A 16,457-nucleotide genomic window follows, 5' to 3' on the forward strand; every position below is an offset into this window, starting at 1 on the left:
GCAGGCCTGCCCTCAAGGGGAAGGGGCATGCTGGCAGCACAGGGCTGGGCAGGCCAGTGTGCGACTGGCAGTTGCAGGTTTGTAAACAGTGCCCTCCTGCTGGGCTGTGTGGAGCAGGGCTGCTCCTGCCGCGCTGTGCCTCATTGCCCCCAGCCCTCCCTTCACTATGGAGACTGACCATCCCGCCCCCTGCACCTTGCCCCATGGGGGCCCACAAATATGTTTGGCACCGGACCCACAAAAAGTTAATCCAGGCCTGCAGGCAAGGAACGGGGTGGGCTGCATCGCTCGACGTGAGCTGAGGCCCTACTTCCCGATGGGGGAGATGAGCGACCTGGCGTGGGTCTTAGCTCACCCCCAGCCCTGTCCTTCCCCTTGCAGGGAGTAGGAGACCGCCCCCCACCGGCCTTCTTTGACTTCTTGGCTGGAGCTGTGGATGGGGATCAGTGCTGCTTGTCAATGGTGCTGGCGGGGCACTACGCACCGATGCCCTGGTGTTGGGTGCTGAGTTGGACCTTTGTTTTGGGGTCGGAGTGAGTGCCGACTCCATCAGGAGCACTTTGAGTCTGATCTCACGCTCTTTCTTGGTCCTAGGTTTAAAGGACTTGCAGATTCGACACTTATCACTTATGTGCCCTTCACCAAGGCACCTGAGACAGCTACTATGCGGATTGCTCATGGACGGGGGCCATTAGCAGTGATTGCAGGGCTTAAAGCCTGGGGACCAGGGCATGCTCCGTCCCCTGCCTAAGTCCCCGACAGGACTAACAAAACTCTAACGACTGCTAAGGGCTAACTAACTCAATTACTAACTATGTACACTAACTTTACAAGAACTCTAGTTCGTACGAACGACGCCTAAGCAACGCTAGTAAGAGCGGCGAACGTTCCGTTCACAGTCACTGGCGACAAGAAGGAACTGAGGGTGGGGGGAGCTCGTGGCGCCCCTTATACTGCACCATGTGGGCACCACTCCAGAGGGCACCAGAGCCATTCCCCTACGGATACTGCTGAGGGAAAAACTTCCGGCACTGGTGCATATGGCGAGCACACACACCTACTATGGAATGGACATAAGCAAGCACTCGAAGAATAACATATACTTTAACTTTGGAAATAATCTTAGTTTTCCATATACAAATACATTTTTGCTCAGACAAGATTCCCAGCACCAGAAAAAAAAATCAATGTTACAATCAGTATAATTGGATAACAAAACCTAGAAGAGCATCTAACTTTTAAGAAACGTGCAAATAAAATATTTAAAATACATATTAAAAATGCTGTTTATATACTTACAACAGCTGCAAATATATATTTTTGGTCTTTTTCTTGTAAAAACAGCAGCACATCAGTTAGAAGCAGGGCTAAACTGTCTTTAAAAAAAAGAAAGTGGTTTTAATGAAAGATATCACAATCAATTTCTCCTTTTAACCTGAAGACAAATCTTGATCAATGAAAAAAGTTAAGAATTTTTACAGTAAACTGCAACAGAGGATCCTGTGGCACCTTTAAGACTAACAGATGTATTGGAGCATAAGCTTTCGTGGGTGAATGCCCACTTCGTCAGACGCATGCAATGCCCACTTCGTCACACACATTCACCCACGAAAGCTTATGCTCCAATACATCTGTTAGTCTTAAAGGTGCCACAGGACCCTCTGTTGCTTTTTACAGATCCAGACTAACACAGCTACCCCTCTGATACTTACAGTAAACTGAGTATGAAATATCTGCATCTCATCACAATCTGCCAAAAGCAATTTCAGGCTACCGTTTTACAGCTTGTGTGAACGACAGCACTTTTAGTTGCCACCTTCCTGCAACAGAATGCTGGATCACTTGATCAGTAAGTACTAACTTGGATGGAAAAACGGGACACTCACCAAATTGCCAGCACTTCTTCCTGAAGTGACTAGGTGTTCTTTAGAGAAATTGCATCCAAGGACAGACCCATTCTAATTTATTTTCTTGTTACTGATGCTAATGAGGCTTGATATAATCACAGCACAAGGAAATATGGGTAAAAGCATTTGTGCATTTTTTTCTAATTTATAAGCTAAACCATGAATAGATGGCTTTTAATGGGATGTTAATGACAGCAAAAAAGAAAAGTATGTATGATTAAACACTGAAGACCAAATTCTGCTCTTAGATGTACATATGTGGCTCCAGTTGAATTTGCTCCCGAGTTTTCTTCTCAAACGAAGGTGTTGCAAGTGCAGGTGAGTGTGATTTTGACACCAGAGGCCAAAATCAAATGTGAAGTACTGGGTGGTGTAAATGTACATGTCAGTATGACACGAGACAGTGTGCGTGTAAACTGCATGCTATGGGTGCAGAGGGGTAGGTTTGCAGCAAGAAATGCAAATAGCAGCAGAGTGCAAGGATCTTGTGTGATTGGTTATATCATGTCTGAATTTGGCTCCATGCCTAGGTGTACTGTGCATCACATACAAACCACAACACGTTCTGGAATTATCATGTCAGCGATTGGCAGCATTTCTTGTTCCTTTATGGTACCTTAAATTCCACTACCTCACGAACTCACATTTGTGAACTATTGTTACAATTTATTTTATCTTTTTAACCCAAATGTTAATCTTTATATATTATTTGCAAATAAAAGGCTATGGAATTTCTTTGCAAAGATGTGGTACCTTTGAAACGTCCAGTAGCAGTTTTCCAATACACCAAACCTTCATGCAAAAGTGTCCTCTCTTTCTTTTTCAAGTCCTGCTTCCTGAAAACATGGCCATTTTTCAGTTTGGTATAAGTTTTGTTTTCAATCTTATTGAGAATCTCCAGCAATTTTTGCCTTTTCTCATATTCATTGACTTTCAAGTCTACTGCTGCAATCATGTCCTTAATCAGGCAATGGGCTTTGCATAAGTCTTTATGCTCTTCTGTTCCTTCTGTATAAAACAAAGAACAGACAACATTACAGTATTCACCCTATTCAAGAGATGACATTTTTCCTGATTTTATATGATCTGCCTAACACAGTTTGAGACTTAAATCAACTGATATGTTGTAAACAGACCTGGGAAATTAATTTCTGATAAGTAATTTATTAGAAAAATATTGTCTTTTTTGTATTTGATATATGTCCCTGAGCAGTTTGTAATTATCTCAGATTTATTCAATAGTTTCCGCAAATAATTCATATACTGTTGTTTCTTTATAAGCAATTCACTTGCAGTATTCAAAATTTAGATTATACACATAGATCACATGGCATGTTGTGTCTCCTGACTGGATGAAAATAACATAGAATCTGGTTTACAGAATGAATCGTTGCATATTCTCCATTTTTGCAAATATGCCTGTCAGTTTATTGGTCACTAGAATATTCAAAGGCGGCACAGAAAGAATAGAAGCAACTTTGTATGACTATTAATGAAAAAACATTTTGTAATATTTTATGGCCCAGCACTATTTATGAGACACTTTCTTGGATTCATTTAAATAGTTTTCCAGGCTTAGTCCCAAAAAAGTTCCATATCTGACATTCAAGATCTTCTGCTAAAACAATTAGATTCCTCTGAATTTTGAGGCTTATCTGAACCTGACCTCTGAAACTTTTAAAGTCTGCCCATTCTTAACAAATATATATGCCAGACATACTGTTTGGGTGACATTTACCCTGTGTAGACAGCTTAAGTGGTGCACACAGGCTCTCAGCACAATTGCAAATTTCACGCTGTGGGACTATGTTGCATACATTATGCAAGAGATGTATTAAGGTTCCAGATTTGTCTCTGATATGAGGCAAAATTGAATCTATTACTCACCTTTTGAGTACTGTAGTATCCTTTCTACCAGAACTGGGTATTTTGTGATGCGCTGAGTGACAAGTAGAATGCATTCTGGGATTCCTCGACGTCGAGCCAAAAGATTGCTATTTCGCAGCTTTAAAAATAATTATGCATATTTTATTGTAAGTAGGAAAGTTACACTAAAATATTAATTTACTAGCAAAAGGCATTAGATCTACATGTGCTAAATAAATTGAAACTGAAAAAAATGTTAAATTATCTGCACTATCCAGTGTGAAATGGGAGTATCAAGATGATATCTGACAATTATTGAGTCTATATCTACAGTTCCAATTAATGCTGAGAAAGTGCAAATTATATACAAAACCAAGCTTTACATTCATTATCTGTGCCTCATTTGATATATAATCCTTTGTTTAGTGTGGAGATCTTGCCTATACAGTCAGAGGTAGTTTAGCTGGATGTCTGAATGATATAATTTATAATTGATGAGGTGGCTCATAACTGGAATGTGTGTGTATTACAGACTGATGTTCTAATCTAAACAAAAATGGAATTTACCAGCTCTCTGATTGAGCAGGATTCTCTGTTTTTTAATAAGCTATTGCAATAGATCTATTAAATACCATGGACCTGATTCTGAAAGGGAACTCAATCCAATTTCCCACTTTGCACCTACAATTATTTGTGCCCACAAGATTGCATGAATAAAATGGGAGGTTACTTCCTAAAATCAGGCCCTGCGTTGTTTAAATCAGAACTACAAATTATGAACATGTTTTCTGGCCACTTTGTTAACAACAGTCATATTTTTGTAAGCACTTACTTTAATAAAATTCTGGAACTTCTTGTTTTGTTGCAGCTCTTTAAAGAGATTAACAGCTTCTTTTTGATGACTACAAAATTCTCCATATATTTTCTTGATTTTATTGGCATTTTCCTCTGAAAACTGATGAAAATAATAAAGTTGTACTCAACAATAAACCTAACTGTAGAGTATGTTTAAGGATTTTTGCATACTATTGATTGTAACTTCTATTGATGTTAATGGAAATAAACCACATACAGGATCCTGACACTGCATCCTATAAATCAATGGGAGTTGTAATCTCCATAAGGAATGTAGAATCAGGCCAATAGAGGCTGGAATATATATAGCAGATTGACTGTAAAAACAACTACGCACACAAGTAAGGTGAATTGGATGTGGTCTCATATATTTAATTTTAAACCTCAAACAAATCTCCTTAGATCTGCCATTAATATTACCTTAGTTTAATAAAACAGAGAATTTTAGAAGTCTACTTGTTTTAACCATTATTTGTGCTGTCACTTTCAAGTACAGTGTGCAGTGTTGTGGTAGTCATGTTGGTCCCAAGATATTGGAGAGACAAGGTGGGTGATGTACTATCTTCTATTGTACCAGCTTCTGTTGGTGAGAGATACAAGCTTTCAAGCTTACACAGAGCTCTTCTTTAGGTCTGGGAAATGTACACAGAGCATCACAGCTAAATAAAAGATGGAACAGACTGTTTAGCATAAGTAGTTAGCACATATTTCAAGGGACCATTCAAGGTGAAGTGGCCCATTAACATCTTTCCAGCGGGGAGAAAGCTGGGGATGGGTAGGGTTAAGTGTGTTATGGATAGTTGTAATAAGCCATAAATCCAGTGTCTCTATTCAGTCCATGATTTTTGGTATCTAGCAGAATTATGAATTTAAGCTCCCAGGTTCATTTTTTGCAGGTTTCCTCTGAGGATGAGGACAGATCAGCCATAGAGTGATCATTTTGTGAAAATGTTCACCCACAGGTGATATAGTGTTTTTGGCTTTTATCATTTTTCTGTGTGAGTTCACTTGAGAGTGCAGTGATTATCTGGTTTCACCCACATAGTTGTTATTGGAGCATTTAGTGCACCGATGAGGTACACCACACGTTGTGATAGGACCCATGAATCTTGGACAGTGTATTGATCCTTTGTAGCGCATTGGAGATATGTCTGCAGGTTTTGCATCTGTTATTCTGGCTTAGGTCAGGTGCTACTTTGAGTCCTGGTCTGTGGGGAGCTTGCTTCTAATGACATGCTTGGCAGGGTTGTTTGAAGGCCAGAAGAGGAGGTAGAGAAAAAGTTTCTTTCAGAATGTCCCCACCAAGTATGGATCATAACTGTTTGAAGATAACCCATATGGCATAGGGGCTGGAAGTCGGGGTGCTGCACCTGGCTTAAAGCTGTTTCCATCATCTACAGGGTTTATAGTTTGGTTCAATGGCTCTCAGCACCCACGCTATACAAACTGTTCCAGCACCTTGTCATATGGGTTCCAGTGTGGGGAGCTAGGTGACAACTAGAGATGTGAGGTCGATGGGGGTTTTATTTCATACTGAAGCAGGTTCTCTCAGGGTATTTGGGTGGCCCATTCCATGATGCTACTTACTTCTCTGGTGGATTGTCCTTGTTTGGTGAAGGTGCTTTTAAATGTGTTAAGGTATATACCCCAGACTTTCTCCTCAGACCATATTCTATGATCTGAGTGCCAGTCTGTAGATAACAGGATTTCTTGGTGTGTTTAGGGTGGTTACTGGATCTGTGAAGACAGGTGTGGTGATCTGTGGGTTTCTTGTATATAGCTATCTGTGGTGTTCTATTGTTGAAGCAGATTATGATATCCAGGAACTTGATGCTAATTGGGGAGTGTTCTAGAGAGAGTTTAATGGAAGGGTGGTAGTGATTGAAGTTGCAGTGGAAATCTATGAAGGTCATCTAGCCAGAGGATGGAAATATCATTGATGTACCTCAGGTATATCATTGGTTCTGTGGTGCATTTGTCCAGAAATTCTTCAAGATGGTCCATGAAGAGGTTGGTAGATTGTTAGATACTTTGCTAGATACTAAAAATCACGGATTGAATAAAAACACTGTTGTAATGAGCCAAAAATCCAATCTACAATCCATTTATCTCCCCCCCCACCCCCCGCCACTCCCCGCCAGCTTTTTTTCCCCTTTCCCCGTTATGACTGGAGAGGTGCTAACGAGTCACTTCACCTTGAATGATCCTTTAAAATATGCATTATGCTAAACAATGTATTCCACCTTGTATTTAGATGTGACACTGAGTACATTTCCCAGACTTGAAGAACTCTGTGTAAGCTTGTCTCACCAATAGAACTTGGTCTAATAAAAGATATTACTTCACCCACTTTCAAGTACAGGTCAACACATGCAGCAGTAGCACAAGCTGCCCCATATACCCTGGCCAACATATATCAACACTGTTCTGGAAGACCCTCTTCAAGAGATGAGAGGATAATTCATTCTTTCAATCCTTTGCCTCTCTAACAACTGTGTCAGCTAGTGTCAGTTTTGGTGGTAGATTAAGTGATGGGAGCAACTGTCCATTATGAACTTGACTCAGACCATCAATACTCAAATAGATTATGAAAACTGTCATCCGTGTTTTTTTCCACCACATCATCAATAATTTTCTCACACTACAAGAATTTGAAGCAATAACCAAGAGATGAAAATCTTTGCATCCTATTAGCCAATCCTAAGAGATCTAGTTATCTCCCTTCCCCACAAAAATTTTGAATTCAACAAATATCTTTTTTTGGCCTTGAATATGTGAAGATTTAATTTTGCTGATCTCTTTACCTGCTCCACAAGGATGTCTCCAATTCTGTTGATTACAAAATTTCTCTCATTTCCCCCCTCACACGATTCCTGTCTTCTCTCCTTCATAGTGCAGAAGAATTGCCTGTGAATCTCTAGCAATTCATCTAAGCAGGGAAATATTTTGTCTACAGTGCTGTGATCTAGTTGCAATTCTTCTTTCATTCCTTTCCTGAATATTTCAGACATAATGAAGAGGGTGTGGATGTGATGCACTTCTGTTTGCATCAGCTCTGTAGTTTAAAGGAAGACGGTGCAGTGTAATAATCCAACCAGACATTTTCCCTCACATTATTTGACATGCATCACATAGTTTTACATTCAAATATATGGACATAAATACGATTTCTTCCATTATAAGCATTAAAACTAATAAAACAGCCCCGGCTATGGTTACATGTGCTCTCCAACCAGCACAGTTCCTCTTTTACCATTTCTGCCCCATGGCACAAATTTTGGGTCTGAAGGAGGCAGAGAACGAAGAGGACAATGCACGTGTTTGCATGCAGAGAGCAGAATACCATTTTCACACAGGAAGGATCTCTATGCAGCTACTCTGCAAAAAGCTCCTCTGGCTCCCTCTACTGCACTATGCTGACCAACACAGCATCAGAGACCAAGTCAGCAAAGCCACAGTCAAAAATATCGAACTCCAATTCTTGTCTTGCCTTTGTTAAATTATTCACCATAGTTTGACTTTAACATCAAATAGTTAGAACTTACTGAACTTACTGCGCTAATGCAAAGTGTGTCAACTCAAACATGGAAATTCCCAACCTCTACAATATTAACAACTTACATTAAACTTAAATCTTTTAAGTCCTAGTAGTAAACATTAGGAATCATATCTAACCGAATACCAAGATTCTTTACATTAGTTTGCTCTGTTTGCACACTAATACACAGGCATCACTAATTCAGTGAGTCTGAAGTCCCTGGAAGATTACTTCAGTAAGAACTTAATAAAACCTTGAGTAAGGATCTCCAAACTGGCCCCAGAATGTTTTTTTTTTTAAATACCAATTTTCTGCAAAGAATATTATTATTTTCAGTTTATCTATGAGTCTGAACATTGATCTTCGATATTTTATTCTTACAGATACCTACACTAGCTTTCTCTTTCAAATCACTTTTTATTAAAGATTTATTTAATACTGAACATTTAAGCATTTTAGGAACTTCATTTTGACTTATGAAGAATAAAAGGTAAGTAAACAAGAGAACCGAGGAAATAATTTGCAATGAGTAATTTAGGGAATTCATGTCACTTTTTCCCCCACAAACTGTTAGGGAAAAGTTGTGAACTTCTCAAACGTATTATTTACTCAAAATTATTTGTAACTTTCTTTAGCAAATAATTCTTTGGTCTGCAGTTCATCCGTAAACAATTCATCACAATTATTTGTATTTCATGTTGTGTTGGTTAGTTACATAAGGCATATTGTAGAATTTCTGTTCCCTGACTGGATGATTTACATATCTATCAAACAGTGCAAATTGTGAATTTTATAATTGAGTATATAATTCAAAATTTGTTTTTCATTACTATTCCCACATTTGAGTTTAAAATTCACTTTTCAGGAATATATATGCTAGTAAAGTTTCAATACTCAAGTGTTCACAAAAGGTGGACATGAATGGGTCAAGAATATGGTTAAATTGAAATTAACTTTCAAAACCAAATGAATATTTTTAGGCAATTGGCTTCAATATTCTGATAGTTCTACATTTACGTTACATTATTATTTGTGACAACATAGTCTTTAAATATTCTTCATTATTCATATTAAAATCAAAGCACTGAGCATTTTATTCCAGTTATATGATGTGTGTATCCCACCTCATTGCCTGTGCCAAGTTATTTTCAACTTTTTAAAAATAACTGAAACACTGACCAAAAATTACATCCTGCCTTTTGATAACATCCTTTTCTTGCTTGCTACAAAATGCCGGATCCACAACAAGACTCCAAGATTCTGCCTCAAACTCCTGAGCCTCTGTGCTGAGGTCAGTCCACAGGGAGGCATCCACATCATCTATGACAAAATAAAAACCTTGTAAGCACTGGTTGTACAAACAGGTTGGCAGTATCACAGCAAGGGAAGATCCTCATGTGCATGCATGTTTATTCATGCAGTGAGTATACTGCTGAACTGAGGTAAGCCTTAATTAAAGATTCTAACCAGTACTGAGAAAAGATTAAAATGAAAAGACAAAGCCTGCCAGTGATGACAGCATCATTATCTTACACGTTAAAATGTAAATAGAACAAAGTGGAGGCAAGCAGAGATTTGGGGATCAGAGGGAATATTTTTTTCAGGATTGGATCCACTGTTTGAAATACCACCTCAGAAGTGCCCTCTGATTTGAGGTGCCTCAAATTTATGTACACCCAACATGAGATTCCTTGTGCCGGATTTTCTCTCTCTGTGTGAATGCCCTTCAACTCTGGAATTCACACTCCCAACCCCTATTCTGAAATAGCCCATGTATATTGACTTTCCAGACATGAATGGTGGGTTGAGGAGGGCTGTTGGGAGGTGGGATTTTTGTGTTGTGGGAGGAACATGAGTGATGGGTGATACTGTTTGTAACGTGTGTGCTGAGTGAGGACGGGAGAGGGCTGGCTATCTGAGTGCCAAAATATGAGGCTGTTCGGTTTTGTAATCTCTTTTATATTATATTATATTTTTTAATTAGTGGCAAGGATGTTGAGAGCCCAGGACAAAAGTTTTTACCTGTTAATTTTTAATAATGACAACAAATTAAAAAAAAAACACTCACAATTAGCAAAGAGTTCATCACTAATTTAGACCCACTTGCAAGGTATTATGGGTCAAATTTTAATTCTCATTTATCTGATGTCATCATTTAATGGTGGTCAGAATCATAATTAAGTTACTACACACACATTTTCTTTTGATGTAGGAAGTAGTATTCTTAGACATACTAATTAATGATTCCACTTTGCATTTTGCAGCATAGGTTATAACATGTAGATTTCTCAGTTTACTTCTCACCTTCCATTACAAAAGAATCCATTGATGGAAGGGTCCCTATAGATTGTAGCAGCGTTTCAGACTGTGAGCTGGATGTCCAGCTGCTACTATCAGTGTCTTGGTCTGACGATGGCATAGATCTTCTGCAATGAAAAAAGCATTTAATTGTAGCAACTCACTTAGGAATGCTGAATAATCTAGTTAGCATACTGTGCTGGTAGCTGCCTCCTACCTTTCAAAACTGGCACTCGGAACACTTTTGGATAAAGAGTGAGGTTGCTGTGAGACTTCTTTCCTTACAGCAGAAAGTCCAACGGGCATTGAGGAAGACGGATGCATTGAGAACATTGAGGGCTGAGGAATCTCTCTAAATGATGAATCTGTGAAGTGAAATATATATGTAAGTCTTATAGAAAACCTCATATGTTATTGCCTTGTATGACTACAGCATGAAATACTACACAATTCTCTTATAGATTAATACATGCCACTGGGCGTATTCTCTTATGGTGCAAGAGCACTGTGCTCTTTTCTGAGTGGGATGGAAAAACAAGCCACAAGGTGAAGCTGAGTGGCTTTGGTGCCCATGCTGTCAATTAGAGAACAAGCTTAAGCCATGGACACACTTGCATCACACCCATACCTATACTCACACATGGTTGAGCCACACATTGGAGTACATGACAGGGAGGATTTTCAAAAGCACTCAACACTGGCTTACCTCTGCTCTCACAGTGGTAAAACTTCCATCATCCAGCTATGCAGGAGGAAGGACAGGAGACATTGGATGTGATTTAATTAGGCCACAATTATGTCTGGGAGTACCGGCAGATAAAATTGTGCAGTGCAGGTAATTCCATAATCATTTACACATACTTGGTGTGGCGGATGCTGTTGTCAGCCCTCCCCCTTCACCCATCCTGATCCCCATCCAACCTGTTGGGACCTGACCACGTCCCCCAAATGAGATGGTGGTGGGGGATATAAAGGAGTGGGGGATTGACTCCCTGCTGTACCAGTCGTAGGAGCCCCAACCCCGCCCCCATTTCTGCTCCTTTAAAGAATACTTCCTTTAAATCCTTTACCAATCCATTTTGTCTGATCACTGTATCCCTTCCCTATAGAGTACCTGCACTGGATGTCTGCCCCAGGCATACATAAGGAGTTGTGACATCACAGCCTAACCCCCCAATTATTTATTCCCAAACTAAGCCCCCAAATCACTGTGGGGAAAGTGAAAAACCCCCCACCCGACCTTGGCCAATCCAGCAGAGAAAGAGAAAATTCCTTCCCAGCCCCCAGAGAAAGGAGTGACTAGTGTAATGCCCACAGCTGATCATGACAAAACCTTGTATTTATCTACATCCAGGGGTGGAAGGGTGAGTGCTGCTCCGCCTGGTCGAGGTAAAAGAGGACTTTTCCTGCACTGGCACGGACCTAAATAGTCCCCACCTCCTTTCCAGTCACCTGGGGCAGGGAAGGGAGGGGGAAATGGGTCAACATCCCCATGCTAACCGGATATGAAGCTGCCACAGCAAGTCACTCTCTGACTCTCTAGCCCTTAAAGGGGCACACACCTTTTCCAGCCAGACAAACAACAGCCCCCACTGCTTAATATGCAGTGAAGTGAATAGGAGAAGAGTTAGACCAATTATGAGTGCTTTCGAAAATCCTACCTTATATATATTAGATACTAACAAATGCACCTGTTTTCCTGTAGATATGGGAGTCACATGGAAAAATGCTCACACACTCATACAAAATTGTGAAGAATACTTGTCCTATTATTTTATTATTCAGGCAATGCACTAAACTTTAAAATGATAGATTTATGCCTATTAGCTTGCTTGCTTACTATAATACTTACTTGTTAGGGCAGCTTGTGGTCTGGTCTTAATATGATATCTCTCTTGGAATTTCTGGTAAAGAAGAATTTCATCTTATTAAAATGAAATAACAGCTGATTACACCATGAATAGTCAGTAATCTACTTTCATATAATCATCTGGAAGAGCCCTCAAGCAAACTGCATTATGATCCTGTATTTCTGCTACTGACAAACAACCCAAAGTGAAAGGATAATGAATTTCAGCCACATTATCATACAAAATTAATTCAATTTATTTTCTTTCAAATTAATATGTTATTATGGAATTATTCTTTTGCAACATGCATATGATTTGTGAGGGCTTAAAGAAACCAATTACACATGTAGGGCTATACTTTTTAAATGAATTTGAAGAGACCTGAGGCAGGAAATTGACTCTAAGTCAGTCTGTCGGAGCCAGGATTTGTAACCTTTGCTACATTGTACACGGCTCATATGCTTAAACAAGTGTTGCATTTGAGGAGAGCAAGTAAGGAGTTTTCCCTCTCTTACCCTCTTGATGATTGGTTGGGGATATTGTCTCCTCCTGGTAAATATCCATCAGTCCTAGTAGTTATAGTACCTGTTAGAGGCAGCTGATTTAGCATTATAATTTATGTTTTAGATCCTTTTTGTAAGTTTGCCCAGAGGCTATTCAGTGTCATTGATAAAGACAAAATAAAATAAAATAAAAAATGCATGTTTTATAAGTGCAATGTTGGGCATGTTTACCCTGAAGATCTGTGCACTGCAATAGCTACTCCGATATAGCCACACTGGTGCAAATCCCTTGTTTATATGCACTGCAACAGTTTGAAAAGTGACTTGCATTGGTGTGGCTTACTCCAGTGAAATCACTAGTTAGTCCCTAAAAAACAGAAGCCCCCTTCACTGTACGGTTTTGAAAATGTAGCCCTCATTTTAATTGGGGGTTACCTACTGAGGTATGTTGGTTATTACACTCCAGGGGGCTCTGCTATACTTCAGCTCTACTTGATGATATTACCTACTGTCAGAAGCATTGAAATGATATAGCTCAGGGGAAATCAATGGTTCCTCAAGGCCAGCCCTTTTAGGTACACCTTAGAAATGTAAATCGAACTACATATCCCAATTTATCCTGCAACGCTCCAGAGATATAAAGGAAGTGACCCTACCTGTTTTCACTCCTTTTATAAAGTATTTGCTCAAGGACACTGTTTATTGCTATTGGTTGTGTTAGATGTTTATTTGGCATTCTCTCAGCCCTTTGTGTACAGACACTTGGTGGATCATTTCTACACTGTTTTCTTTCTCAGCTTCATTTTGTGGCATCCTGTTTGTTTTAGTAACTAATTATTTTTAAGTCTCCATATAACAAGTAAGTCAATCAACATGAACCTATTATGAAGCAGCCTACAAAGACAAGGTACTGTTCAAACACTCTGAATAAGTACAGCATATGCTAATCATCATAGAAGAAACTATGGAGATTGATTTAAAAAATAAGAGAGAGAGAATATACACAATAACATTATAAAAACAGTAAGGCATAGAAAGTTACCTTTGTACATGCAGGAGCACAATCCTTACAGTTTTTATGCACAATTGCATTGCAATCTGAAAGGAAAAACAGATCTCAAAGCCTGAAACTGAAAGGGGTCAAACATTGTAGTGCACTTTATTCTGGGACTTCAACATTTTTCCTCCTTCAGACCCACATACTGAATAGCCACAAATACGGCTTTAATTTTTCTCTTAGCTTTCTCCAGGGCTGTTTCAGGAATCAACTAGCAGAAGTCTCTTGTGAAGCAAGTGGCCATCACCTTTGTTCCCTTTCCCTGAGACCTGGGGACCCTAGTTGATTATGTAGAGAAGTATGTATCTTCAAATCCAGATAGTGTCACTCTTGAAATGGAATATTAAGCAAGTATCCTGCAGCAGATTTTCAAAAGTTACATAAATGCTACATAAAAGACAGTAGCTACTTACAAGAGCACTGCAATGACTCTTTCCCTAAGAGGGCTTTGTCGCATGCCATACACGGGATACTGCCTGAGAAGTTCCCAGTTATAAACTGATGTCTGTTCAGTTTGTCTTTGGCATCCTTATTCTTTGTCTTCAGATCCAACAGAGCAGGCAAAAGAAGAGAGATTAAAATAGATAAATAATCACCATAATATTATAACTTTAAAACATTTTTCTTTTAAGAGAAAATGGATTTTAAAACATTTATCTCCTCTCTCTGGTAACAACTGAGACAGTGGGGATGTGTGCCTGCATTAACCTAATCTGACATACAAATACATGCACCTGTAATTAAAGGTAGGTTTTAAAATTGGTTTTTACAACTCGGTTTTTGATATTCAAAGGGACATTGCTAGGTTAAAAATCATCTATTTTTGAAATAAACAAGTTTCCTTTCCTGTGTTACTAATAGCAACTTATGGCTACATTGTGCAACACATAGTCACATTGGGACACATACTCACATGAGTAGTCCCGGTAGTTAACATTAATAGAATTATTATGTGAGTAAGTGCTCACCAGCATGGACATACGTTGCACAATCTAGACTTTAGATTATTAAAAATGTAACACTGAAAGTATCTGATTTACTTTTCACAACTAATTTTGTGGTTACATTTAGCACTTACTTTGGTCCCTGATTCTAAAACTCACATATGCTCAGCAGCACTTATTCACGCATTAAGTTCAACAGGACTACTCAACTGAGTAAATGCTACAGTAAAGACTACAGAATCAAGTCCTTACTGTGGATAATAAGAAAAATAGACATACATTTTTGAATACTTCTATTTTTGTATATCAAGTAAAAAAAACCTTTTTCCAAATATACTGCAGACATTTAAAACTTGAGCTAAATCACAAGACACAAGATGAGTAATAATAATTAAAAAGTGGCAAGGGAACTCAGTACTGTGAAAACAATGTTACTTTTAAAAATGAACAATATCGTTTGTCTGTACAAGGACACTGACAACATATTTGTCATAAGTTTTAAATTTAAAATGTCTTATAAATACAGTTTAAATAATTGGAAAAATCAGCCACTTGTCTTTACCTAACAGGCAAGACAGATCTGATCCCAAGCTATAATGCATTTCAGTTATGCTAACAAGCACCTGGTTATATGTAGATCCGAAATTACCTTGCACTTATTTCGTGTACTAGTCATTCTGTTCATCAGGAAGCTGAAAGTACGACTCACTTTATATTTTTCCGACTCGGATTTTGTAGGTATAATATACTTATCCCAGTCCTCCTCCTGAATCCTAAAATGTAAATCAGTGAATACAGTTCATTACACTGGACATAACATCTTAAAACGGAGCAGCAGCTGGCTGATATTCTGCTTCAACTGCTTTTAACTATCACAGGATGTATTTAGTTGGTGTTGGTCCTGCTTTGAGCAGGGGGTTGGACTAGATGACCTCCTGAGGTCTCTTCCAACCCTAATCTTCTATGATTCTATTCAGGTTTAAACCATAATTATTTAAGAGGTCAACATCAAACCAAAAAGTGACATTAGTCCCTGCATAATACTAATTAGGAACACATGCATGGGTACTGTACATAATGCGAACTATACTGCAAGTTTCCCATCATTATACTGTTATCAAACCCCTCAGCAAGCATAGTCCCATATTTTGCATGTTCCTTTGGGTAGCTCCCACATTAACGCCTTTTCCTTGCTATGTCTGATCTCAGTCAGCTGTGAAAGAAGAAGCTTGGGCTGCAGCAGCCAGGGATTCTTCTGCATGAGCACCAGCCTCAGAGGTCCCAATTCAGCACAGCATTTTAGCACATGCTTAGGTGCTCTGTTGAATACTGGCTGGCCTGCTGAATCGGTCACAGATGTGTGCTGTTTCCCTCCTTCTCTCCCTAGATGGCACTGGAGCACAGGCGTGTCTCAGCGAGCCTGCAAAGCCACGATGTTGTCCTGACTTGGGGATCAGATGGAGCACATGACACAGCAGTGGGCTCTGCTGGGAGTGTCACTGCCAGACTAAAGGGAAGATGGGATTTGGATTCCTGCACTTCACATACAACGGGATGGTTCCCTGGTATCCAGCCACATCGTTCCAGAACATGCAACTGATTTTTATTTGCAATAAATAAATGTAAAAAGGAAATTTCA

At 39.2% G+C, this 16,457-nt stretch overlaps 1 protein-coding gene and 1 long non-coding RNA gene across 14 annotated transcripts in view; one reads left to right on the top strand and one right to left on the bottom strand.

Moving 5' to 3' along the window:
• The window catches only part of ARHGEF28 (Rho guanine nucleotide exchange factor 28), a 186,951-nt gene that overhangs the window by 37,488 nt on the left and 133,006 nt on the right, over positions 1-16,457 (bottom strand). For all 13 annotated transcript variants that reach the window (XM_005288256.3, XM_005288255.5, XM_008167521.4 and 10 more), the window contains 12 exons: positions 15,468-15,591; positions 14,288-14,414; positions 13,860-13,915; positions 12,317-12,368; positions 10,682-10,829; positions 10,471-10,592; positions 9,346-9,486; positions 7,433-7,683; positions 4,606-4,728; positions 3,795-3,912; positions 2,661-2,915; positions 1,300-1,376 (listed from right to left, as the gene is read on the bottom strand). In XM_005288256.3, coding sequence (XP_005288313.2) covers positions 1,300-1,376; positions 2,661-2,915; positions 3,795-3,912; positions 4,606-4,728; positions 7,433-7,683; positions 9,346-9,486; positions 10,471-10,592; positions 10,682-10,829; positions 12,317-12,368; positions 13,860-13,915; positions 14,288-14,414; positions 15,468-15,591 — 1,594 coding nt within the window. The remainder of the gene's footprint in view (positions 1-1,299; positions 1,377-2,660; positions 2,916-3,794; positions 3,913-4,605; positions 4,729-7,432; positions 7,684-9,345; positions 9,487-10,470; positions 10,593-10,681; positions 10,830-12,316; positions 12,369-13,859; positions 13,916-14,287; positions 14,415-15,467; positions 15,592-16,457) is intronic.
• Positions 1,768-10,849, top strand: LOC101950470 (uncharacterized). Its single transcript, XR_255354.4, has 3 exons — positions 1,768-1,849; positions 2,156-2,225; positions 10,752-10,849. It is a non-coding gene; the product is annotated as an uncharacterized LOC101950470 (long non-coding RNA).

This window comes from Chrysemys picta, chromosome 6 (assembly GCF_011386835.1).
Source record: "Chrysemys picta bellii isolate R12L10 chromosome 6, ASM1138683v2, whole genome shotgun sequence".
In the NCBI taxonomy this organism is placed as follows: Eukaryota; Metazoa; Chordata; order Testudines; family Emydidae; genus Chrysemys; species Chrysemys picta.